General features: G+C 34.7%; 4 protein-coding genes across 4 annotated transcripts; 2 read left to right on the top strand and 2 right to left on the bottom strand.

Annotated features, from left to right (window-relative positions):
- Positions 1–7731: 7731 nt before the first annotated feature.
- Positions 7732–11322, top strand: LOTGIDRAFT_230103 (hypothetical protein). The gene is made up of 5 exons (XM_009047010.1): positions 7732–7807; positions 8174–8683; positions 8866–9033; positions 9260–9438; positions 9891–11322. Exons 2-5 carry the CDS (start codon positions 8209–8211, stop codon positions 10677–10679), a joined length of 1611 nt encoding a protein of 536 aa, XP_009045258.1. The 5' UTR covers positions 7732–7807; positions 8174–8208; the 3' UTR covers positions 10680–11322.
- Positions 11323–13888: 2566 nt separating this feature from the next.
- On the bottom strand, positions 13889–18362 carry LOTGIDRAFT_110501 (hypothetical protein; the record flags this gene model as incomplete). Its single annotated transcript, XM_009047009.1, has 9 exons — positions 13889–14047; positions 14378–14524; positions 14812–14882; positions 15102–15306; positions 15556–15671; positions 16164–16336; positions 16964–17030; positions 17919–17971; positions 18310–18362. The coding sequence occupies 9 exons, from the start codon at positions 18360–18362 to the stop codon at positions 13889–13891; spliced, it is 1044 nt and encodes a 347-aa protein (XP_009045257.1).
- A 1003-nt stretch (positions 18363–19365) lies between these two features.
- LOTGIDRAFT_156334 (hypothetical protein) lies at positions 19366–20360 on the top strand (the record flags this gene model as incomplete). Its single annotated transcript, XM_009047008.1, has 2 exons — positions 19366–19495; positions 19714–20360. 2 exons carry the CDS (start codon positions 19366–19368, stop codon positions 20358–20360), a joined length of 777 nt encoding a protein of 258 aa, XP_009045256.1.
- Positions 20361–21316: 956 nt separating this feature from the next.
- LOTGIDRAFT_110058 (hypothetical protein) lies at positions 21317–23745 on the bottom strand (the record flags this gene model as incomplete). The annotated part of the gene is made up of 6 exons (XM_009047007.1): positions 21317–21481; positions 21772–21856; positions 22178–22311; positions 22654–22806; positions 23123–23197; positions 23587–23745. Coding segments are annotated over 6 exons (771 nt in total), but the record flags the coding sequence as incomplete, so codon positions are not given.
- Between the last annotated feature and the right edge of the window lie 2565 nt (positions 23746–26310).

The raw sequence follows: 26310 nt of genomic DNA, 5'->3' as shown, positions 1-26310 counted from the left end.
TTGTCCAAACATCCGAATGAGTGTTATTAAAATAATAATTTTGTATTTCAGTTTTTGGATGAGAACCAGATAAGTTTGATACAGAATGGAACAAAATGAGAAAGCAACACTTGATGCTGTAAGTTGAATACAAAATAATTATTTGCGACTATAATTATCACAGAATGCACTGACATACAGTTTTATGAATTTTAAACTATCAAATTTGTGCTGATAAACATATTCTGTTTGCTCTGATGAACTTTTGTTTAATTTTCTTTTCTTTTTTTACAGAAACAGAGACATTTAGCCAAGTTAAAGAAACAGTTATTGAAACAAGAAAGAAAATTAGAGGTAAAAATTGTTTGGTTTTTTATGCCAATTTATTTTATAGAGTTCTGACTCTCAAGAAGCACTGGAAGTGACATCCTAATTTTTACCGAGATGTGGATTCAAATCCTTACAATGGTTACAATCCAATTTGCTTATAACTGAGCTACTCCATTGCCACTTAAAGGCAGATAATTTACCTAAAAATGTAGCCAATTCTTAAAACTACGAATTTGTTAGTGATCACATGATTTTGATAATTCAGAAACTACAACTCCACGAAAATCAAAAGAATCGGCAAGTTTTATGGAAGATGAGTCAGGAAGAAGAAAGATGAAGTCCAAAGATGAAGCAAAAAAGTCGAGAAGCTCATTTTCAAGGATAAGTACCCCCATTCAAAAATCTTCATGCAAAGGAAGTCCAATTCAGAGGCAGTTATCACTACTTGCAGCCAAGACTCTTTTGACAACAGAGAGTCCAAGATCTAGAAGTGCAGATCAGAGATTGAAAACTCAATCACCTTTCAATCAAAAGAGATCGTCTTCCATCCAGAAACCCTCTTCAACCAATCAAAAACCATCTCCCATCAACTATAAGACGCCAAGCAATCAGAGGACAGTGGAGACCAATCTAAAACAAAAGCCATCTTCCAACCAAAAATCTACAGCACATCAAGACTCTCATGTCAACCAATCAACGTCTCCACCAAACCAAAAGACATCACCAAGCAACAGAAAATCAAACCAAAATACTTCACTAAGCAACCAGACACCATCTGCAACCAATCAAAAAACTTCACCTAGCAACCAGAAATCTCGTCTTGATGATTCTGGTATTAGCCAATCAAGTTTAGAAATTTCCAGAACATCTTTTCTCAATGACTCTTTGAGTCTGACACCAACATTTGGTGATGATGTTTCAGAGAAAAGCAGACGGGAAGTTAACAAGCCTCAGTCTGAAAATAACTTACAGGATCCGAAGCAGACGCTTCATTTTCAAGCCTCTGAAATAAATAAACGTGCGTGTGAAACTGAATTACAGAATCAAAAGCAGACGCTACATTGTCAATCTACGGAAATCGATTTTAGTGGTTTGGAAACTTGTGACTTCTTAGAGAAAGTTCAAAACAAGAATAGCGCTAAATCAATAAATGAGGTATCCAACTACGATACAATCCAGTTCATCAGTCAAACTAAGCTGACTTCAAAATCAAAAGTCAAAGATCCTGATCATCTGACAATTGTTAATTTTCAACACCAGACGTCAAAAACAAAGGTGAAAGTAGCCGAACCACTCCAATCTGCATCTGAAAATAGTTTTGATTCAAGATCTAAAAGAAAAAGTCAAAGTTTTGCGATTCCTGGTCTCAAATCTGCACAAACAAATGACTTTGATTCAAATTCAGATAAGATTTCTGAGGAAGCATTTCCAAACGACAAAGATGAAGATCTAAAAGTTTCCCAAGAAGATCTTAATTTCGGAACCATGGAAGGGATAAATTCTGATTTACCTATTCTGATAATTGACAGAAAATCCAAGAGAAGATCACGGAGCAGACGCAAGCCTAGAAGACAGACATCCTCTCCGACTTCTCAGAAAGAAGAAGCTAGATCAATTAAGATTTCAAATTCTGGAGCAAAAAGACAATCAGAAGTAGACGAGCACAAAAGAACGTCAAGAATTGAGATGCATCTCAAAGAAGGGGAGATAACAGAAGTTTCAGAATCTGACTCTCAAAAATCAATCTCTATTCTAGTTGATACAAGCAAATCTGTCAGTTCGTCTTTAATATTGGATGAAAGAATCTCTGTCATTGAAAGTGGGGATGATGACTTGACGACGTTAGTCTCTCCAATATCAGATGAACATTCTTCTCAGTCAATTTTGAAATCATCTAAGAAACAGGATTTTAAGGACAGTGTTCGTGGAAATAACTGTTACAGAAAATCAACAAGGAATTCAACAGCTTGTCAGAATACAGACAGAAACTCTTGTAGTAATGTGTCGTCGCAGAATCCTGGAAACTCCTCCTCGCAGGATAAAAATAGTTCTCAAAACAGCAATTTCAGTGATTCGCTATCGTTGAAACGTAGGAAATTCAAACAAAGAAAACGAAGTTTAAGCCACAGAAAGGATGGCAGCGAAAGTCTTGCAAGTTCTCAGGAATCAAAACGTATAAAAGTCTCTGAAACATCTTCAAGATCTTCCAGAAGGAGAAATAAGAATAATTCTAGGTCATCACAAGAATCAAATAAATGCAAAATATTTGAAAAACATCATAACTCAAACTCGCAAAATTCTAGTTTATCAAACAACAGCAAAACTTTAAAACATTGGGAAATGTCAACAACATCAAAGAAAGAAACCCTGGATTCAAAACAAAACAGTGAAATGTCACAATTCTCCGAATTCACAGAACTGGACATAGTAGAATTTTCACAATTTAAATTTTCGGAAGAATTTTTAACAGAGGGTTCAGAAAACAGCGAACGTGGACGAAAGCGAAAACGACATCCGAGTCATCTAGGTATGATTGTTCAACGTAGATCTCCACGAGTTGCATCATTTATTGATTCAGAATCATCGTCCAATAGCTATTCAGAAAACTCTCGCCGTCGGCAAACCAAAAAAGAGAAATGTTTGATAATATCGTCTGTGTTTCAATATCTAGTTGATGAAACTAAACGCGAGTCTGAAATTTGTGAATTTATCCTCCCTGACTCCCAGTTTAAACATTTGATGGAGGTGAAACTTTTAGAAAATAATTTCGAACTTGATAACAATTCCTCTGTGATATCTGCTGCCAAGAGTGCTACTTGTGTTGAAAAGGTGAAAACTCCTAAATGTAACAATAACTTAAAAGTTGAAGATTCTGAGAGAGATGTGAAATCCATGACGGACATTGATGTTATTTACGATCCCAAACCAATTGATGAGAACTTCATGGACAGTGTTGAAGACTCTACATCATCAAAACCACGGTATGAAAATTTGACAACTGATTTGGAGAAAGACATTAAAGTAATTTATGATTCGGAACCGATTCCTGACGATTCTATGTCTGAAGAACAGTGTTACCATAGAAACGATGCTACAGACTTGCAGGAAAATGATCTTTCAACTATTTCTGAAAAGTTTTCCAAGGAAAATTTGGATATTATTGACAATTTTGAGGAAAAAGGTAATAAGATTTTGGAAGATATTGAGAAAAAGACTGAAAACGAGGAGAAAGAAAACCTAGAAAGTGCTGTCCAAGGAGATAAATTAGACTCAACTAAATCACTTGAATCTCCTGCTTTGCAAGCTGATCCAACTGAAATATGCCAAGAAAATTTTGATGACTTTGAAGTGACTTTTAAGAATAACATCCAGTTGTCAATATCAACACCAAAATTTTCTTCCAAGATCAAAAGTCGACATACCAAGAATCTCTTTAAAAATCCCACGTCAACCCCGAAATGTGCGAATCTTTCTGAAACACCAAAAACTCCAAATTTAGATGATCTGGCAAGTTCAACTCCAAAAATCAACGCAAATTTCGTCAATTCAGTGTTAAATGTGGAATCATTTGAAACCCCAAAAGCTGAACCATCAAAATTTACTGAAAACTTGGATGCATACACAACACCAAAAGATGCCAACATCAGACGTCATTTTAATTTTGCAGACGACAATCTATCCCCGCCTTTATTCCCCACCCAAAAAGACTTGACTCCAATTGGTATAAGAAGACTGGAAGATGAAACTTTAGACTCTTTTATACAGTTGGACAATGCTGAAACAGAGTGTGATGAGGTGATTGGCCCCGTAGATTGTATTAAGGTAATGCTCATATTTTAAAATTGTTGATGATAGATCTAAATGTAGAAAACTTAGCCAGAAGTTCAAAAGAAGTGTATGACTAAAGATTAAAGATGTCATACTTAATGATTTTTACTGTAGAGTCATTACCTACAGATTGTTAGTTCTGATTGAATAAAATGTTGTTTTTATATTTATAGTTATGTAGAGAAGAGAGCGTGGTGTTTATTTCTGGTGGAACCTGGACATCAGAAGGTCATGAATATTCATACATCGTCTGTCTCTTACCGTCTGCTATCAGTGTCTGGAGTCAGGGTCAAGGTCAATGGGGGAACGAACTAGATTGGTATCTTTCACAGGTAGGTTAAAGGGTCATTTCTTGAATCGAAGAAATACGAATCTAACTAGACCAAACCGATATTAGATGGCATCCTTAATTGACCAGAGGAAGAAAGGAACATAATATTTAAGATATTGAGGTTTTGTGACAAATATTCGACCAATTAGTGTAATTGGAATGGGTACGTCTGGGTGAATTAGCCCCAATAGTGGATATACGAGACTTAAACAACATTGATAACTCTGCAACAAATTTTCATTTCACATAACCTTGATATGTTAATTCTAATTCAGACATATCAAGCAATAGAAGGCTGGATAATCAAGAAAGCTAATAAAGTAGTCCTGATTATCCTAGAAGAGGATAAGACAGGAGACCAGCGTGTATCGCTATTTTACTATGATCTATTGTCAGGTGATTCCAATATGAGTAATATAGATTTGAGTATAAACGAAACAAAGTAAGTATGAACTATTCAAAGTGACAAACCCTCAAAGGAAAAACTTATATTGCTCCAAATCAATGCTTCATAATCATGTGAAGGATCCAATCCTAGCCAACAATAACGTCACCAAAGCAATACTGCATTACTGAAACACAGTCAGTTTGATTAGCCTATCTTGGGTTGCCAAAACGCCTGTCATTGAAAGGCATTACTTATAATGACCCCAAAGCAAATTCTCGTAAAGAATCCAATCAATAGTGTGTCCAAGTGACATTAACGGAAGAAGTACTGGTAATATTTTTTGAATCTTGAGATGACCGCATTTCAGACATTAGTCTGTTAGCTGACAAGGGAAAAGAATATTATGAGAGCTCATCTTATTGAATATATCAAAGTCTTTTCAAGTTCTGTATTTAATGTTCTATTTCCAGCCCTGTTACAAGTTTACTGTGTTGTATTATAAACAAAGATCAGCTAATCATAGGTTATAATCATTGTACATCACTCACGGCAACCAAACATGTATTAATAGATGGATATAAACAGATGTCCTTGTGCTGCCACCTTGAATCTACGTCTGGTTATTTGATGGACCTTGCAGAAGTCAGACATCTTGAATGTTGCGTTGTGGGATTGACGTCCAAGAGAGAGGCGTTGATTTGGTAAGATTTAGATGAATTCACAGGACAAATCCAGACATAAAATTGTGTATCTATTAGAGCCAAATACTTAGATAGATAGTATATCTATCCATCTGTTTGACAACATGATTAGAAATGAACAGCAGAAAATTGACTTCCAGTAGCAAATCTGAGGTGCTTCAGAGAGGTCAACATGACCTGTCTTCCAACTCTAGGATGTAAAAACTGATTTCATATCCTTGGTTAGATCTGTAGGATAAAGAAAATACCTTTAATTTAGTTCCAATGTAACCCTGTACCAGATTTTGTATCTTGTTAGAGCTACAGAAGGAAGTTTAGTCGTTTAACTCAGTTTATTCTGTATTTTTATGAGACCATTAATGTTTGTTACTATATTTTAGGAACCATGAAGTAGGGTTTTTAATAAAGAAGATAGATTTAGACAGTGTAATAACACCAGGAGTTTCATTGGCTGCTGTTCACAATATACAGGTTGCTTTTCTTATTTTTCTCTTAAAACAAGTCGTAAGATACAGATTCAAAATGATAATGAAATTTATAATTGGTGATCCATGAGTGACAATAGTATTAAATGCCAGGGTAATTATTCCAAAGGCTCTAAAACTAGGGACTATACTCAGATAGCAATATTATTATCACTTGACAAATGATAAGTAAAATGCTAGAAGCAAAGAGTCTCACAGCTCGCTCAAGAAGACACAATGAAATTCACCATTCATTACCGAGGAAGGTTCAGCTTTAAGGAGAGTGCTGAAAGCTTTATGGAAACTGACGAGAGATGCCAATGATTTCATCAATAACTTTGTATATTTTCAGGGGTATCTAGTATGTCATCTTCTATATCGTGTTAAATCAGACAGCCCGGGCTACGTGGTGATAGTTAACATTACTAACAACTCCAGTCTAATTCTACATGATTACCAATCTCTACAGTTCTCTTGGAAAGGGTGAGTTGGATTTACATTGATTGTGCTTGGGGTTTGTTGGATTTACAACAGGGTTTCTCTAGTAAATTAGCTATAACACCACTTCTCAGATATGGAAGGCCAAAGAACAAAGATGAAGGGTTTTTGGTGATATAAACATGTGAACCAATGAGTTTATTAAGCGAACAAGCGTTTCATTATCTCCCTTGTATTTCATTATCTCCCTTGTATTTCATTATCTCCCTTGTATTTCATTATCTCCCTTGTATTTCATTATCTCCCTTGTATTTCATTATCTCCCTTGTATAATCATATCATTTGTAATTCTTAATTTTATCTCATTGATTTTTCAGTTTAAAAAATGTGGCTATATGTGGAGATTCGATTCTAGCTTCCGATATCCATGGAAACACTGGACTCTGGGATATGATATCTGGTGAATTATTGGCTGATATTCCCAGATCAAAGGTCACCAGTGGAAATATCAACCAATCAGATCAATCGTTATATCTGGGACTTGATGGTGGAGCTGTTCTTGTTTATTCCATAGAAAATATCATCATCAAAAGTTGATACCAAATGATTTACATATCAAATATTCTATTATTTTCTGTGATAATTTTTGAGAGTTGTCTTCATTGGTAGATTTGCTCCTAATAAAAGCCAAATAACTTTGACAATGTCTTAAAACTAAAACTGTAATACTTTGTTAAAAGAATATATTTATTGTTGTATGTAATTAAAGTATGAAGTCTGAAAATTGTACTTTTCTCTTTTGGTTTCAGAGCAGATGTCTGTATTTGTTGAAAACCTCTGGGGGCCTCTGCAACTTTACCAAAAGCCAACATATTTTTGAATCAAATTCCTGTATCAATAAATAAATGTGATATGAAATAGAAGTGGACATGTTAAAGGGACGGTGGGCAAATCAAGAGAGTAAAGTAAAAATGGACTGTCCAATGTCTATAATATTATAAAGGCTTCTGTAATGGAGTGGAAACTGAGTCACTCTGTCAATCAACCTTACTCATTCAGTTCTACAGAATTCAGTTCCTCAAACCTCATTGGAAATGTGTTTAATTCGCGTAAAGTCTTAGGATATTCTAAATCATCATGCATTGTGATGTTAGACGGTGATGAGAACATAGTCGTATTGTGGTCAGAGTCAAAATATTATCTTGATTAAAAGTATTTGTAGTCTGTGTCTTACTCGCCTTGAAGCCAGTTATCTCCCCTTTTCAATATGGACGAATATTTACTAAACATGCAATAGAATTTAGAAATTTATTAAATTCAGTTGGTTTCTTCAATTAAATCTTCTAAGGTAATAATCTCTTAGATATATACTTAAACTGCACTTTTGATTGTTCCAATTTCATGATCAAAATGCGCTTAGACTTTCCAACCCATGGCCATGCAGACGAGCTGTCTCAATGACTGTCATGTCATAATTAAAAAAGCTACTTATGGTTTTACATGATAAATGGCTAAGTTAGTAGCCCGGAGCTTTGTCTCATGTCCCAAATTTTTGAATATTTTTAAATGGAATTCGAGACGAGTTTATTTTATTACAAATTACGGCAGGCTCAACTCTAACATGTTTTACTGTGTCATTACAGCCGGGGGTTGATTTGACCACCTCAGATTTTCTACAATGACCCATGTCACCTGTGTATTATTTTATTTCTAGCACATACTTGAACATGATCTCAACTTAGATCCAAGATGGAAGCCAGAACAGCCGTAGTTTGGGTGGATAACTACAGTGGGTCGATATATCCAGTAGATTTTGAGTCTGAACCAACACCAGCTTGTCAGAAAAATAAAACACCGCAGATGAAAAGCCTGGTGGATACTTGTTGTAATTATATCGTTCGTGATTCATCAATGACGCTCGAAGCGATAGAAACCGTGCCGAAAGATTTGTGTATTCCGTTGATGAAAGAGGCGTTATTGACCAATAAGGACAGAGCTATGGAAGTTTTACTGACTCATTGGCCAATGGAAAGCTTTTCGTTAAAATCCCTGGCCCCTAATTTATTCACCTCCCTGATGTTACTTTATAATGATAGCTATTTATCAGAAGTCGTACGTCAGGGCATGAGATACACCACAACTCTCGTTCATAGATTTATTCAGGGGTTGAAGAAAGGTCATCCGAATAAATTAAAATATTTGGATCTAACTGGTTACCCTACAGGTATGTTTTGAAGACAACTTTCTTATCCTGATTTTCTTATTCAAGACGTAAATAATTGGTTGATGGGAACATGTTGCAATGAAAACTCAAAAGCTTCTCTAGGTCTTTTTTTTATTCTTTCCACTGATGAAATAAACGAAAATGGAAATACTCTTTGTGATAATAATTGATTGATATTTCAGCTGAAGTTGTGTTATTTTATCTCTCAACTCACTGTCTATTGGCTCATAATGAAACACGACGGAAGAGTCTAGTAGAGAAGTTTAACGAGGCTGCCTCCATCGCGTACGATGTCGTGGATGATAGAAATGTTCTAGAACCAGTTGACAGTTCTTTTCCTGATAATTGCAGTAAGTTCAATTATTTATGTGTATCAAGGACACTGATTGAATTGATTTCCACCATTTCAATTTTTCTGGAAAGAGAGGTACATAGGTATTCATTTACTCTTTATGTGTATATGGGAAAAATGCTCAGATGTAATGATAATGTAAGACATCATTCTTATTCCATTTATTTCAGAAAATTATATTGTGATAAATTGTATTATGAATTGGTTGTTTATATTTTTTGTAGAATTAATAGTAAAGCTGGATGCGTTCGTCACATCAGAATCAACGTTTGCCGAATTATGTAAAGCGTTAAAAGTGTCCACGTTCCCAGCCAGTAAAGTCCAGCTATGTATACAGAGATTGGGGGCCATACAGCTAGGAGCACCTGCTATTAATCTTATATTGAGACAAATGAACACCAAGGTAACATATACTGTATAATTGCAAATATAATGCACACCCCTTTTCTTTTATTGCCTCCAAGAAATTGGTAAATTCTATGTTTGAAATTGAACTTAATTTGACCCATAAAGGGTATAGGTTGGTCCCCATTGGCATAATGTTAGACATAACCAATTTTTGTACTGTGTTGAAATGGATTAAATTCTTTTGTCCTCGAGGGCTGAATGATAGACAGACAGATCCATGGCTATTGGACCTTATTCGGACCCATATAAAATATAGAGTCTATGATTGTCCCCATGGGCTGACTTTGCTGTCACTTTGGTGTATTGGACCTAATTGTAAAGTTTTAATTATTCTAATCTATCTCAATGGATTTAGTGGGTCTGCCAATCTTGCTATCATTTAGAAGCGAAGTTAATTCTGACCGATGTATTACAAAGTATTAATAATTATTAATAATCTATTTTCAGTATGTAACAGCTCTTCAACTTCATTATAATTCCTTAACTTGTGACGACTTCGTTACGTTGATTCCATCCTTAAAAAACTTGTCCAACCTCACGTCGATAGACTTAGCTTGTAATAATATGAACTTCTCTACTAATGTAACATCAAGTATGCATATAGCCGAATGTCTGGGTTCGTTACCCAAATTAGTCCGTTTGGATCTTAGCAATAATCGCGTAAAATGTTTGTTAAGACAGTTGCTATGTCAGGTGACTCAACCATTACAGTATTTACGTCTGGCATCCTGCGCTCTGCGTCTTAACGACGTGACCTATTTAAGTCTATCCCATCATGCACATGGACTACAGGAATTATGTCTCGGTTCCAACGGATTAAACGGAATGACGGATGAACTGCGGAAGTTATTCAAAGCTGTGAAATCAACTTTAAAGATTTTGGACATCGAAGATTGTTCAATGTTGGATCAAGATTTATTTTTGGTGCAGTCATACATAGCAGACATTGATAAACTTTTATTTGTGAATTTAGCCGAGAATATTCTTTCCGTTGATGCGTTGAAATCGTTTGTGGAAGTGATCGCTAAGAACATATCAGTCCAGTGTGTACGTTTGTCCTACCCTCGTGAATGTTACCTAGAAACAAGATTTAATGACGATAGTTTGAAAGTGTTGCTAGTGAACGATTTACAGAATATCGTAAATAAATCATGTAAAACTCATCCTCGGACCAAACCCATACAAATTATTCTGGTGGAATCGTCTGACGTGGAGATGATGGATTTGGAATTCTAATTAATTCATCTTGATCGTGGTGTGAAGAGGGTTAACAGTTAATACCCTACCCATTCCTCTTTCAGCTTATCATTGTTAAGATATCGAAATTGGAGCAAATAAATGATATTTGGAGATAACAGGACTCTGACCTTTTGAGTTTTCTTCTGAATATAATTATCACTTCTATTCTATGTGGTTTGAAGTTTCAAGATTGAAACCATGCAGCACTTTTGTTTTATTCAGAGTTTTTCTTTTCATTTCTCATTCATAGAACAAAAGAAATGGAGATTTGATTGACAGTTTCTGCATCAGTTTGAAATTAAAAACATCTAATCATGAAGTGACATTTTTCAGCGAGCTTTCCCGAACATCCCTGACACAAATTAATTCGCTGGACCTTGCTTCTGCAAAAAAATCTTTGGATAAAAAGTTCCTGAAATTTCACACTGATAGATAACTCACTCCCAATGAATGAAGATTGTTACATATTTCTTTGTGTGAATATAATTTTCACACCCATCTATGTGGTTGAGGTTTCAAGATCGAAGCCATGCAATACTTGTTTCTTTTGATTTCTTTCCATTCCTTATTAAATTTTTAAAAACAAAATTGAATTTTTTATGTATTCTTTACTGATATTCCAAAAAAAAACATTATTTTTAAACAATTTTTTTTATATGCCCAGATTATTGTATATGGTTGTCACACTTTCCGTCTGTCTTTTCACGTTTATCTTATGCTAACCCCACTCCAACAACTTTTAAGGATTTATTTTAAGTTTTGCCTATACCTATCGATGATAGAATAGAACAATTTTCAGCGTTGTATATGGCACTTTTTGTTTGTGAGTATGTTGTTATGCCAAAGATGTCTATTAATTTTCATTTACCAAGTTTCGGTGCTGAACTTGGCTCAAAAAGACAAATACCCAACGTGTTCAGTTCGTATCCAATTATTTTGGCTTTTAGTTTGTGGGTTTGTGCCAATCCCAACAAATGAAATGAAAAGAAATGAAATGAGTTTTACGTCCTACTTTTCTGCACCTTGTGGGCTAATGAAGACGGGCAACGACATGCAGAGTGCAATGAGGGAAATTTTGCCAGGACAGCAGCATTAGCCTCGGTTTAATGTCCCATCTGAACGACTAGACGCTTTTTCCATGTCAGCCCCTCTTACCTGCATCACTGACAGGGGGAATCCGAAGGTGTCATCTCGATCTATCCCGGAATTGAACCCTGGACCTTCAGGTTAGCGAGCTAGCGCCACTCCCGCCAATCCCAACAAGATACTTATCTAATTTCAAACAATGTTTTCACACAATCCAGACAATAACATATAACGATACATCAAGTCACGAGAAAACAATTTATTTCTCAATCATTCAATTCAGTTTCACAATTTACAAATAAACAAACAATAATATAAAACAACAATAACAAATATAGTCACACACCATCTTCAGTTTTTAAACATTCCTTGAAATTCCATGACCATCACTTAGACATTAAAGTGCTTGTAAAGAGGTTTTCTAAAAGTTGTATGTGTATCGGGGACACTGATAGCATCAATTTACATCATTCTAATTTTCATTCTGACGCCTGTGGTGTGATTATACAGCATATTTTGCGATTAGAGACCTCGTATAACACTTAGTTTAAGTAGAATTGCAGAAACCAGAGGTCTGATTGAGAATGGAATGATACAAATTGATGCTATCAGTGTCCCTGATATACATAACAAATTTAGAAAACCTCTTTACAATCTCTTTTATGCTCAGGACTCATTGCTAGTGGGGTATTGAAGCTGACACAAGACAAAAATCAACATTAGAGAACGATAATATCTAAACAAAAATTATAACAAAATCGTTTAAGTATTTAAATGAATTGTCTTCATCCTCCCACCATCCATGCATGACAAACTGACAGAAAAAACTAAAACAATCCTGTCATGATTCAAAGGGACAGGTGCAGCATTTTTGGAGGTTGAATATACGTTAATAGTCTTCAGAAGTGCTAGAAATGTACGAAAATCTCATAAAAATACTTCAAATTAGGAATTTTACTCACTATTTTTACAGATGTCTTTTCTATATATCACAGAGTATCTTAAATTGACGAGTCATCATTTTAACATTCAAAAGCGGATAATACTTGACACACATGGGTTTGAAGGCTCAAATTTTGACGAGCTGTGAACACCATTACTGGTTAGCTGAGACTAAAGTACGATTGGTCCAAAAAATGCTGCACCTGTTCCTTTAACATAAAATATACACAATACACAATACACTAAATCTCAATCAATCTTTTCATATTTGAATTTTTTTATCTACATTATATTCTTTATTTTTTAATGATCTGAAAAAATATTTTGGCTGATTTAAAACGTAATCATAATAAATGTCATACAAAATATAAACTTAATGTATCCATTCAAAGCTGGAATAGATTTCCTGCAACTCTGATTATTTGCAAGATGGCTTTTTTGTATTAATAATAAGTGATAAATGTAAATTAAATGCATTTCATTAAAATTGCAGTCAAACCTTCATCTTATTTTAACTAATTAAATGCCCTATTTATTTACAAGCCCTAAATTAAATGCACGATTAATTAAATTTAGCTGTTGCTGATTGGATGATAAAAAGGTTAAGTTCCTACCTTAATTCAAATCAAATCAATTTTATATCTTTCAATTTTCAAAACACACACTTTTTTTCATCACAATTTGATGATAATTAATACCAAGAGTCAGGCTGGGTGTTGGCTTTCACCCCTTTATACTGGGGGCAGACGAGCGTATTATAGTGCCCCGACTGTGGCGAATTTTAAAATCGCTCAATTTGCTTGTGTACCCGCTCATGTCGATTTTTTACACCCGAACGAGTCGCATGAATCAAAAATATTCAGATATTTTCATCCGTAACCATTTACAGCTGGGTCAACTGGAATTATGAGTGAAGATGACTTACTCAAGGTCATCAGACTTTAACACACAGATCAAGATCGGAACTATTATTAGGTTATGTTTTATATAAACTACAACTATTTATTTTTTTAATTGTACTGAGGGGAAATACCTTTAGCTATATATAACTACCTAAAAATAAAATAGACTGATCCTAATGACGTTTCGAATCAATCTCAAATGTTCAGAATTAATATCTTTATTTGACTATAAATCTTAAGTAAGTTGGATACGAAGGTTTGATTTCGAGACAAGTCTTAATCATCCAGACCTATATTACGAAATAGATAAGACATTGATTCGTTATGGTGAATACGACGTATCGCCTCGACTAGCATTATACTAATATCAACTGTTTTTATCTTGTGACATTGTAATTTCTGGGCTTGATGAGGAACAGTATTGGTTACAACAATCTGGAAAAAAATAAAAATATATTTATTGATTAAATAATAAGTCAGAAGTTGATTGATGTTTCATCAATATTTATCAATACATTATCTCTACTTATCTTCATCAGCTACAATTTAGTGTCATGACGACCTTTCGCAGGGCTGCTTTTACAGAGGTAAACAGAAAGAAACAAAAATTTTTTACAAGGATAATAACTTAAGTTCATGGGAACCTCTTGGCATAGGTCTTTCGTGGATTATCTGTAACAGCTGGGTCAACTGAATTAATTAAGCAATTTTTCAACATAAGATATTGCCTGACTTTACACGTGAATAAATCTCTTTTGATCATACCTCATCAATACAAGAATTCTCAAGCATTCTAGGGGCATCAGACGACAATAGACCATGAGTTGCCATGGCGTAGATTTTATACGCCCCACGTTCCTTCAACGCCTCGGCTATTTTCACAAACGAATCTACATCATCTATCATATCATCCTAGAAAAATAAACAAGGCATCAGAATTTTATAACCTAGGTAGGTTTATACCTACAAGGTCTCGGACAATTTGGGTAGAATTCTACAAATATTGACAGAGTTACAGCCCTTGATATACTCAAGCACATGGAAGTTTGATATAACAAACGTCTATGAGTTGAAGCAGCTATTACCAAACGTCAAATAATATGAACTAACATCATACTTAGATTCATATGACAAACTAATTCATTAGTTATGTTTCCTCTCTGAAAAAAGATGATAGTTAATATAATATATCTACTTACCACAATGATAGCTATTCTACCCCCGACGTCTCCTACTACATTGATAGGAGGTTTCTCTTTAGCATGTAATACTGAAATTATATCAATCTCTTAATTATTTTATTATGTTCCAGTCCTCTCTTGAGTCAATCTACAATGTTGTAAAGAGGAAAGGGGATGGTGTCCATGGGTTTTAGGTCCCTGCCCCAAGTTCTAATCTTTTTCATAATTAGGGGCATTTCAAAGAACAATATCAGACTTGTCTGCTGCTATAGCAGCATGGACCTCACCTGGCATCATGTCCAATCCACACTGTATCGTCCGACTGAGTAAATTATGTTCATCTTCCTCCATCAACGGAGGAGAATTTCTCCCATCATCTTCTTCTTGTTCCGAGACTTTCTCCTCTCCATGTATCACTGCTATTCCGAGTCGCAGTCGTTCAGCGTAGGACGACGCCCTCTTCACTGAGTTGGGATTTCTGGCAACTATCACTGCATTTCTATAATCAGGAATCTGGAATTTAAGGAAAATTTTACCAATTGGATCTTGCAAAAGGACAAAAAGTTAGGTTCTGCAGGAATCCTGAATATAAGCTGGTCCTTGGCCAATTAAAGCTATTTTCTTATTCAATGGACAGATAGAGCTAGCCTTTTTTTCATATTTTATGAGAGGTATATCTATGGGTTTGTTTTGAATGTACATTAACAAGTATTGGAGTAGTGGTAATCTGTTTCAAATATTAATAAATCAAGAAAAACCTACGGATTCTTTGATATAATCAATAAGAAATGGTGAGGCTCGTAGATTATCAACCGGTACGTCAAAAAACGCCTGAATTTCTTTCTGATGGAGATCCATGGTGATGATATGAGTAAAACCTGAAAATATACCAAATAAAACATTATTAGCTATGTGGACTCTCTGAAAGAGATGAAGAGTTGATAAACCTAAATACCAAATAAACATAATTAGCTATGTGGACTCTCTGAAAGAGATGCCCAATTGGCAAGTCTAAATACCATATCAGCCAGCTATGTGGACTCTCTGTGGAGTTTATGAAAGGATAGAGTAATCATTTTGTTTTATAAACTTCAATTGCAAGGTCACTAGCCCAATGTGCTGATGGTAGAAATATTGCAATCCATAATTACATATAAGTATTCCATTTTTCAGAATCTTATCACCAAAGCATTAAGTTTTGACTCTGTTGTAAAAATAAAAATATAACCAGTGAATCAGCATATACTCTCACCTTAAGATTGTACGTGATGCAGACCCAGACGATTAACTAAATAAGATCAAATCTGGCCAGTAGTTGAAGTGAATAATATAAATTCAAGATGTCTGACAAATTATAAAACAGCACCAACCTGATTGTCCTATCATGGTAGCAAGTAATTTACAGACTATAGCCCCACGTTTTCTCATCTTACTCTGTTTAGAGTAGGGTAAGTACGGTATTACTCCTACGATATTCCTTGCACAACTTGTCTTACAGGCGTACGCTATAATCATCATCTCCATTACATCGTTATTTATTTCTCTACAAAAATAGCGATGCCATCGAAATACGCCCACATTAGTAATGGCAGCGAATATGTCCAGGAGGTTGACAAGAGTTATCAGTAAATGAATATTTACGGACGGACAGACGGACAAACATATACGCCCACATTAATGTAGAATCGAATCTTTTGAGTGGCAGCAAGTGGCATATTTTTGTGTTAAGACGGACGGACGGACTGAACGGGAACGGGAACGGGAACAGGAACAGGAACAGGAACGGAACGGAACGGAACAGACCAGAACAGACAGACAGACAGACAGCTATATAAAACTACTGTAATTATTATCTAAGAGATGTCAACCAAATTACAATGATTAATCATTCCATGCCATAGTAACATAATTAGTTTTGATGACTTTTGCAAAAGGGTTGCCAGGTCTGAAAACAGCCCAATCAGCTGTTCAAACTTAGTCCAATATAATGAAAAAATCCAAAAAAAGTTGCGATAGCAATGTCACAAAATGTTTAGCTTCGATGGAATTGCAAGACTAACAGATGTCTGAGAGAAAATTGGAATAGTTTAAATCAATACTTCCATTGCCCCCGTTACACATAAAGTTCAGTAAACATCTTACCAGTCCTTATAAAAAATAGAAAACTTACTTGGTACCAGTTTGTATAATATAAACATCTTTTCCTCTTACTGATTCTTTTATTTCTACCACTGTTTCTAGAAACAGAATTAAATAAGTCTAGATAATCATAATTCTAGAACAGGCAAATAGACTCACTACAGAGAATAGTCACTTCCACTTAAAGTCACTTAAAGTCACTTAAAGCTACTACTACATATTTCTATAAAGAAAAAATAAATCACACGATAACGTGCAAACAGTAGGTAAAAAGTCGATACAATTAGAGTTAATATTTCTATTTAAGTATCTAAGTAATAAGTATTCATGTAAAGCGATTCTTAAACCGGCCAATCAACACTCTTCAACATTTTAAGGTTTGTTTTGTTCTTTATAAGTGTTTATAGTGAGACACTATTCTATAGATTGAGGGCAGTAATAATAATTTGAGTATGGGTATCATAGATGATCTGATTTATTAAAAATTACCATCTCATAGTAAGAAACCTCATATCTTAATTGGAAGAGGGAGTGATTTAAATAAGGTTGACTACAGGAAATTTATTAAATCATATGTTGATAAACTTTCATATCTAGAGAAATACAACTGTATCAAAACCAATGGAAATGAAATCAATAAGTATTATAATAAATAGTAAATCAACAGATGGAAAATAACTAAGTTAATTATAATACTGTCCAGGTTATTCATTTCCAAGATCTACTGGCTGTCAATTATTCAACTATCCTAGTCCAATCTATATCACGTATCGGATGTCACAGTCAAATAATTAGCTTATTGACTCTATACAATGCCGTTGTTAGGCTTTCCAAGCTTTGCACAACCCCTACTCACAAATTCCTTAAAATTTTACATAGGGCATGCCTGGAGAGGTGAGTCCCCCTTGACAATTCTGTGGCTTCTACTCGCCCCACCCCACCTAATGATTGATAGAAACACCACTTGCTGTATAGCCTATACAAACCTCTATTTTCTTTATGATAAGATGACATGTCTCCACATCTAACTCCCAGCCGTCTACAAACAAAAATAAACATTTTTAATAACATAATATTATTTTTAAATAGGTCTTCTATAAAATATGAGAGTCTAGCACTGATGAGTGATGAAGCCATTATTTCAATTAATCACTTCTCTTGCTTGACACTGTCACTGTAGCAATTCAGGCATAGATAGGGGGCAGTGCTTCTATACCAGATCATTGTAATACAAGTTCATTTGTAGGCAGATTCAATTATTCTTAATTGGAATAAAAAATTGTCCTAATTTCATATCTTGAATTAGAATGCCTAACAACAGCTATTGCGTTGGCAAATCTAAGACACCAAAATAAGCATGAAGAACAACAAACTCACTTAGCTACCAGATTGGCCAGCTCGGGATGCGAATTTCCTCCAAGGACAATCATTGGGCACTTCTGTCCAGCATACTGCACTGATGAACTCATTATGGCTGTCCTGTTTTATAACAGCCGAATTGTTCTATTACTAGATTTATGAGAAATGTCGAAAATTTGCGCAAATTAGCAGCAGAATGTCGTCCGACCTTGACATTGATAATATTTGGTAGGATCAGACGCGAGTATTGGATTCAGACAACAACTCAACAATTTCTTCTAGCGTTGTCCCACATTTCAGAGTAAAAATACTGTGCCTCGCTAGCAACATTGTCGGTCAGAATTGTGTTTTATCGAGCTAGCTGACTTTTCCTGGTTAGTTCGCTTAGAATGTATGCCTATTTGCGCCTTTCTCAATTAGATAAAAAATAAATATATCAACCCATTTCTTGATATTTGCATAAAACAATAAATATCTTCAAAAATTCAGATAAAATCAAGTTAGAACGGAAAATCTGAGATAATCTTGAATATTAATGAAAATTTAGCCTCGAAACATTTCCTCGCTTCATTGGATTGACGAATTAAACCTCGACTTAACGGTTGGTGTGAATTTCCAAAGTTTTACTTCACTTAAGCTACTCTGTAACATTTATAATTGAAGAAACCAAATTGTTTCTTCTGTTTCAGAACTCATCCCAAAACTTGATGCAGCGTTATAAATCTGCTTTTTTTTTTATCAGATGCGACTGAACTTCAAAGGCGAACAATATTATTGTGTAAAGTTTGACCAAAAAAAGTTTGTGGTGGGACAGACTTTAGACAGAAGACAAAAGGCATATCATACCTACCCTGAATAAAATTTTATTTTATTTCAAATAGAAATCGGTAGATAAAATTAAAAAAAATCAGATTTCTTACTTTTTAAACTTTGTTCGTGTTCATAACTTATGCGTATCTTGAAATATCTTTTGAGTTAACCATACTAGACAGTGAGATATCCTCTCAAAAATAACTCAAGTACACCAACCCTTAGAAAATTTGGAGTTCTTGGAAGCAAAGTCAAATATTGAAAATGATGAAAGTGGTATTATTACTTGGTCTATTGGCGGGAATGTTTTTCATGTCGTCTGCTGAACTCAATAAAGCTGAACTGATGGCAGAATTAAAGGAACTGACTCGGGAACTTAGCGTCAAGGCTCAAGGTAGGTTTACCCTTTGCTTTCTGTAAACCATCATGGATCCGTCAGATACCGAACCAAAAACAGATTAAAACCCGTTTTCAGTTTTCGAAACATTTGGCACTACCTTTGCTTGCTTTACAATTAAAACTCTTTACCAATGAAAGAAAACCCCCGGCTTATAGCTTGTATGCACATAAGAGGAAGTAACATAGGGCCTATATTTTTCATTACATGTGCAGAAACAACAGTAGGTGATCCGGAAATTATAGAGGTAGTTCCCGAAGCACCTGTTGCCGTTACTGAAGAACAAGAAGCAGAGGAGGTGAAAGTCAGTGCCTTAGAAAAACTGTTCTCAAAACTCGGCGGTGTTTTGGGAAAGAGATTGGAGAAGGCTGCTAAAAGATATGAGAAGAGGGCTAGAAAAGTCCGAAAAATCGCCCAAAGAATTTCTGAAGAATTGGATTTGACAGAAGAGGAGAACACTATAGAGGATCTGGCAACCCAGTTTGAAAATACAGCCGAATTTCTCCGTCAAGTAGCAGACGAAACAGAAATGTATTTTGATGGCGCAGACGAGAAGCTACAGGACATAATGTCTCGAGCACCATCCGGCCGTCATATTTCTCACCTGAAAAAAAAAGTCAAGGCAGCTAAAAAAGCCAACCGGTTACCTCCAGGAAAACAGGAACTATCAACAAATATAGTAGAAAATACAGACGGCGACTTCGTCGAGGGTAACACTGATGCCGACGGTGCAACGGATAACGCTGCAGAAGAAGCCGCAACTGAGAGCGTCGGAGTAGATACAGCACAGGGAAATACAGACGCAGATGCCGGCTCCAAACGATCCCTGGATTGGTTGGTAAATGAACTCAGGGCGGATTGATAGCCTTATCATTCTGTGAAACTTTTCAGAATATAACTTCTTTCAGACGCCATGTTGCTGTCCAAAATGTTTTGAATATAATTGTAATATGTCTTCCGAACTGATAATTGGAAATATAAATGAAAGAAATGAAATGAATGCAGTTTTACGTCCTACCTTTATGCTCCATTTGTGCAAACATAATTTGAAATAAAGTCCCAAATCTTAACACAATTTTGGGCAACCATGGACAGATTATAGGCCTAATGGTCGCAAGCTTCTGAAAGTCGTTCACATCCCGAGAGTATTAGCATTTGAATAGGAGTGGCAGACAATATATGATAAAATTTATTTCAAAATACAAACTCCCAAATCCCAAATTAATTCAAATACAAACTCCTATTCCCCCCAATACAAACTCCCAAACCGTAATCTATTTGAAAATATGAATTCCACGCTCTTCTCTCCCCTGAATACAAACTCCCAAACTCTGAAGCTCATATCCCAAACCCCCAATATGATATTAAATTATCATTAATGTTAATACATGTACATAATTAAATTCAACAAGAATCTTAATATCACAGTTATAATATGGACAGAATTTCATTTTACTGGTAATTTACATTATATACAATATATTATACATGATAGGACAATTACTGGTAGAATTACTTTACAATTTTTATTCAAATCATAAAGCTAAGCCTGATAATTTATCAATTCAATTAAATTCTAATTCAATATTTGGTGAAGTCTATAAACTCAATAAGAGAAACACTTCCTATGATGTGGAATATTCTTACTTTCTCAAGTCTTTAAACTGGAAAGATAACAAGCCGTCCTCATGAGGACTCTTAATACAAAATACCACCCGAGCTGTTAATTTGATATTAGGTGAAGTTAAAAAGTTCAAGGTCTTCAATAATCTCTAACCTCGAGTCCTAACATTTCTGTCTGGATGAAGTTTATCGCAATTAAATTTTAGTTTGATATTTAGCGAGGTGTAATTCCTGACGTAATCGATCAGCGTCAAGTTGTCTGAAATAGGCATCATCATCATCTCTGAATAACTGATCTTGATATCCCTGTATCTCTTTCTCCATTTTCTTTCTCAATTCTTTCTTCAGCTGATCCAACGCCTGGAAATTAAATAAAATGACATAAGCCTCTGTTTATGGTCACATCCAAACGACTTGAACTTCTCCATGTCAGCCCCTCAGACCTGCATTACTGACTTGGAAAAACGGGGTTGAAAAATCTCAACCTATTCTGGTATTGAACCCTGGACCTTCAGGTTAGTGAACGTCTAACTCACCAAGCCACCACAGCTCTCTCCAAACCATGGTAAGTTAAGAAAGGTTTGGGATGAGAATAGAAATTTCACAAAAGCACTGGCCCTGAATATAAAATTCTTAATTATATCTCAAACCTTTTGTTGAGCTTTTTCTCTGATTAATAAATCTTCTCGTTCCGAGGTGACCTTACTGGCCAACATTTCAAACTGGTCTCGATAGCTACAGGGGGGTTAAGGTATACAATATCTTCATTGTTAAAAATATTCAACCAATCACGGGTCTTATTCTCTAAAACTTAAGCTTAAGATGATTTCAGTGTTTCAGACATCACTAAATTTACGATCAGATTACTGCACAGATGTGCCAGATATGGTGTGACACACACACAAACATACACTGCATGTTATAGAATATACTGTATATAGCCATGGTACCAGTCCTGAAATCGATTAATCTATTGATATAACAGAATTATGTTAGATCATGGGATAACCAGCGTAGTAACCTGCCGATAAAAACTAAATGAATTTAAAAGGATACTAGTTCTCCATAGAATCAAGTTCATCCTGTCGAAGTTTAGCTTGCCGATTTCTCTGTTCTCTAGCATATTGTCTGATATCTTGTATCCTTTCTTTCTGTATCGACAGACCGTCTTGAAATAACTTCTTAAAGATCTACAAACAAAAAATACAGATACTCGAGTGATGCACAAAATCTACCTTTATCAGCCAATCAGGGGCCATAATATTAAAACATAAATCCAGATTTACGAGTTGCAGTAATCTGATTGGATATTAAAATTTAAAAATCGATATTAGCTATTGACCAATCAGATGACTGGACACAAAAATCATCTAAGTTCCTTACTGTTTTTCTTTAAATCTGGATTTTATCGTGGTTAAGGTTTTAAAAACATGACAGCAGTTTCCATTGACACAATCTGCTGCACAAATTAAGATTTAAAAGGACTTAAAATCCTGTTTCATTTCACTTGACAAATAAATCAATTTTCTTACCATTTCTTCTTTAGTTCTGCGTCTCAACAATTTGGATCTAGCTCTAACAGAATATTCGTTATAATATTTTCTAGCTCGTGCTGACTGCTGACGTTTCTCGTGAATTTTATTTTTAAACTGAATCTGTTGTTTCTTCTGTTCTTTAGCTTCCCGCTAAAAATAGTTCAAACTTTATAAAGGGAGTTTGCAGATTTTCAACGAAAAGTAAAAATTCCTAACAGTACAACAGTAATATACTACATATACATCTTTAAGAATTTAATGCTAGACAGATCAGACAAGTTTGATTGACAAGTTGAACAACAAATTATTATTTTTTGATTTCCAACTATTGAAGGATCTTAAAGGTTCACAACCTGTAGCAGACGGGGTCTTGGTTTATTTTCCCATCAGAACAATTAGATGCCTTTTCTATGCTAGAATCGACAGAAAAAGTAAATTTATCACTAACAGTATATAATTAACCTACCACTCTTTTCATACTGTCCATTTGTTTTTTAACTAATTTAGTCAACGTTTCGTGTCTTTTTACAGCTTCCTCTATCTATAATTTAAAAACATCAAACCACATAAAAACTTAATTAAATTGGTGAATATCAAATTGGCTTCATACTTTACGGCTGATAATGGAAAAGTAATGTCTCAAGTTGTCGGTCAAAATATCTTTACAATCCTGTAAATAATCTTCACCAACAATAATGTGTACAATGCAACTAAACTAACGAAAGACACCGATGACATTTTTGTATAAATGTTTTTATTTATTGCACACGACAGACACGAAAACATTTATTCAGAATTCAAACAAGTTTGATTTTCCATCAAATGTTTCTTGAGTACAATGTTTGGCGGACAAATTTCTGTCGTGTGTGTCTGGCTTTAGTGACTTCTAATGTAATTTTGACAACAAAACTGATTATAAAATATTTTTACCTGTGTCTGTCCTTTACTTTTCTTCCGTTTGGTATCTCGATAAGCCTTGGTGATATTTTCTATCTGAGTGAGGCCTTGTCTCATTAGTTCATGCCAAGTATTCTCTGACATGTGGAGGTAGGGAAACTCGTCCAGTAAAACAGGAAGTAGTTCATCTTCATCGTGGACTGTTACTGAAATTATAATAAAATATTAAGATCCCTCAACAGTTGGATAAATCGAAAAAGATGCATTGCCTGTCTTCATAAAAGCTAATAGTCTCTGACACCCAGTAGACTTGCATCCAATCAAAATCAATAGCCAATGTAGTCTTGGTCAATAAGCAAGAAATTGGTGTGTGATGTTCAAGGCCTTGTTTCATCACAGCTGGGCAGAGATGAGATAAAATGGAACTAGATAATAGAGACAAAACACTTACACATTGTTTTTCGTGGTAAAATACCAGAACTAGAAGTGCTACATTTTCTCACTTTCGTACTGACTGGTTTAGTCAGGGGGACCTTGTTTACACCAAGACCTAAAATAAGATAGATAGAACTAATATCTTTTAGAATATAGGAGAGGAGGTTGATTTATAATGTTGTTATACGAGTTAATTAAATGATTGGATTATTTTTATAAAAGTCTGTGATTTGTTGATAACTTTATAGTGTTTTACTAAACCTGTCTTCAGTTGTCATAACAACAACACATAAAGGTTTCAATACATACAATCTGTTTATTTTTATCAGTATTTATTACAAAAAATTACCTGATTTGGCTCTAGGTTTGGAAGAAGTTGAAGATTTTCTACCTGTTTTATTACCTACTCTCTTTCTGTATTGATTTTCCTACAAATAGAAAATACAACAGTTACATTGAACAGAAAACTCTGAACTGACAGAATTTAAAATAGTGATATATTAATTTGGAAAAACATTAATAAGTCTATCATGCCACAAAAATCAAATAGATTTCTGGAGACAGGAGGGTAAAATTATATTAAATAAAATTTGTGGAATGAATTCTCATTTTGTTAGATATACAAGAAAACTTACTGTTTCTATGACGATTTCTTTAGTTTGTTTTAAATCATTTTCAGCCTGATCACAATAATCATCATAATCTTCAGCGTAAACTTTCCTTATATACTGGAATAAATAAATATATAGATATATTCTCTGTATGAAATATCATGGAGTTATCTACTCTCACGTGTGAAAATCTTGATTTCCTACTGATTCTTTCCTTAAGGTGCCCTCAAACCATAGCAATCACTAGTTGTGTTTGGTTGTGAATAAGAATAGCAGTCAAAATTTACCAACGCAACTCTTATATAACTGAGTTGTGAGTTGTATTCAGAACTCATGATCACTATCATTATTTACAACCATACACTACTGGTAATCACTATGGTGTGAAAGCACAGAGTTTGATCTAGGACTACATGCCCTTTTTTTTATACCATCTAAAAAACCAATCTTTTCCTGTCAGTTTCTATTTCAAAATTTCCTACCTGTGTGACTTTATCGCCTTTCTTCGATTCTTTATTTATATTTTTTCTAGTTGCTGCCAGGGCTGTTTTTCCTGTTTTATTGAGAATTTTCTCAAAGCGAACTTGTTTATTAGCTGAAGGCTGATGTTTTTTAGTTTTTAATCTAACAGGCTCAGACTCAGTACTCAATGCTTCTTCTATTAGGTCATCAAATCTAGAAAAAGAAATGGGAAATGAAGTTTTGAATCTTGCTTTTCTTCACCAGTTTTCGATAATGCAATGAGGGAAATTTTGCCAGGACAGTTGTATAAGATTTCTTTATTTCAATTTCCAACTGTTAAGCTCACAGGGCTTCAGTTATCATCCGAACAAATATACACTTTTTTCATGTCAGCTCCTCTGAACTACATAACTGACAGGGGGAAACCGGGTTAAAAAATCTGAAGGGTTGAGAAGTGAAGGGTTCAAACTGAAACATCCCGCATATTTTCACTTGGAGAACTCACTGATTAGGGGTGAGAAGAATATGGTGACAGTCACTTCTGAAATACCTTACCTATGTTCAGCAAATTTATCACAATCAGACTCTGAATCTATTTCAGTACTATCATCAATATAGCTACCATATTTGGTCGTGGGTTGAACTGACTTCTGCTTACTGGATGTAGGTTGGCGGGAAACCTTCCCCTGTTTACGTTTCATCTCCAAACTGACATTGGGTGCACTGAAAAATATTAAAATATTCAATAATTAAATCTTCACATTCTGAATAATTTTGACAAAAACATCATAATTCCAGTTGATTTCAAGGTTGAATTTGGCAATGCTGAATATATATTTTATACGGATAACCACTTAGGTTCTTGAGCATTCTTTCTACCAACTCGTCCTTGACCAACCCTTTTGGCATTGATCTTTCTCAAGTACAGTTAATAATCTAAATGTATGGATATAGATATGAATAAGTTTATGCAAAGATATTAGAATAATCAGTACAAGTGTTTAATAAATAAAAGCTAGTTTGTGATGTAAATAATTTCAATTAGAATAAATAAAAAGAAAGTCTTACCCAGTTAAAGGTTGTTCGTATTTATCAGACCCGCTATCACTAGATCTATCTTCTTGAAACGAAACTTTACGTCTCATTTGATCTGGAGATTGCTGAAAAAGGTAAGGAGAAATTATACATTTTACATTTTTTTCATATATCGTTTTTTTAAGTGTCGTTGACGCGGACACAGGTGGGAAGG

Source organism: Lottia gigantea (assembly GCF_000327385.1).
Source record: "Lottia gigantea unplaced genomic scaffold LOTGIsca_11, whole genome shotgun sequence".
Lineage (NCBI taxonomy): Eukaryota > Metazoa > Mollusca > Gastropoda > Lottiidae > Lottia > Lottia gigantea.
Note: the sequence above shows the minus strand (reverse complement) of the source record. Positions and strands in the feature narration are given on the sequence as shown.

Bases quoted from the DNA above. Each gene is read 5' to 3' on its own strand.
- LOTGIDRAFT_230103 (XM_009047010.1), top strand. From the start codon at position 8,209: ATGGAAGCCAGAACAGCCGTAGTTTGGGTGGATAACTACAGTGGGTCG. The intron at 8,684-8,865 runs GTATGTTTTGAA...TTGATATTTCAG, and splicing joins TCTAACTGGTTACCCTACAG to CTGAAGTTGTGTTATTTTAT. The intron at 9,439-9,890 runs GTAACATATACT...ATCTATTTTCAG, and splicing joins TGAGACAAATGAACACCAAG to TATGTAACAGCTCTTCAACT.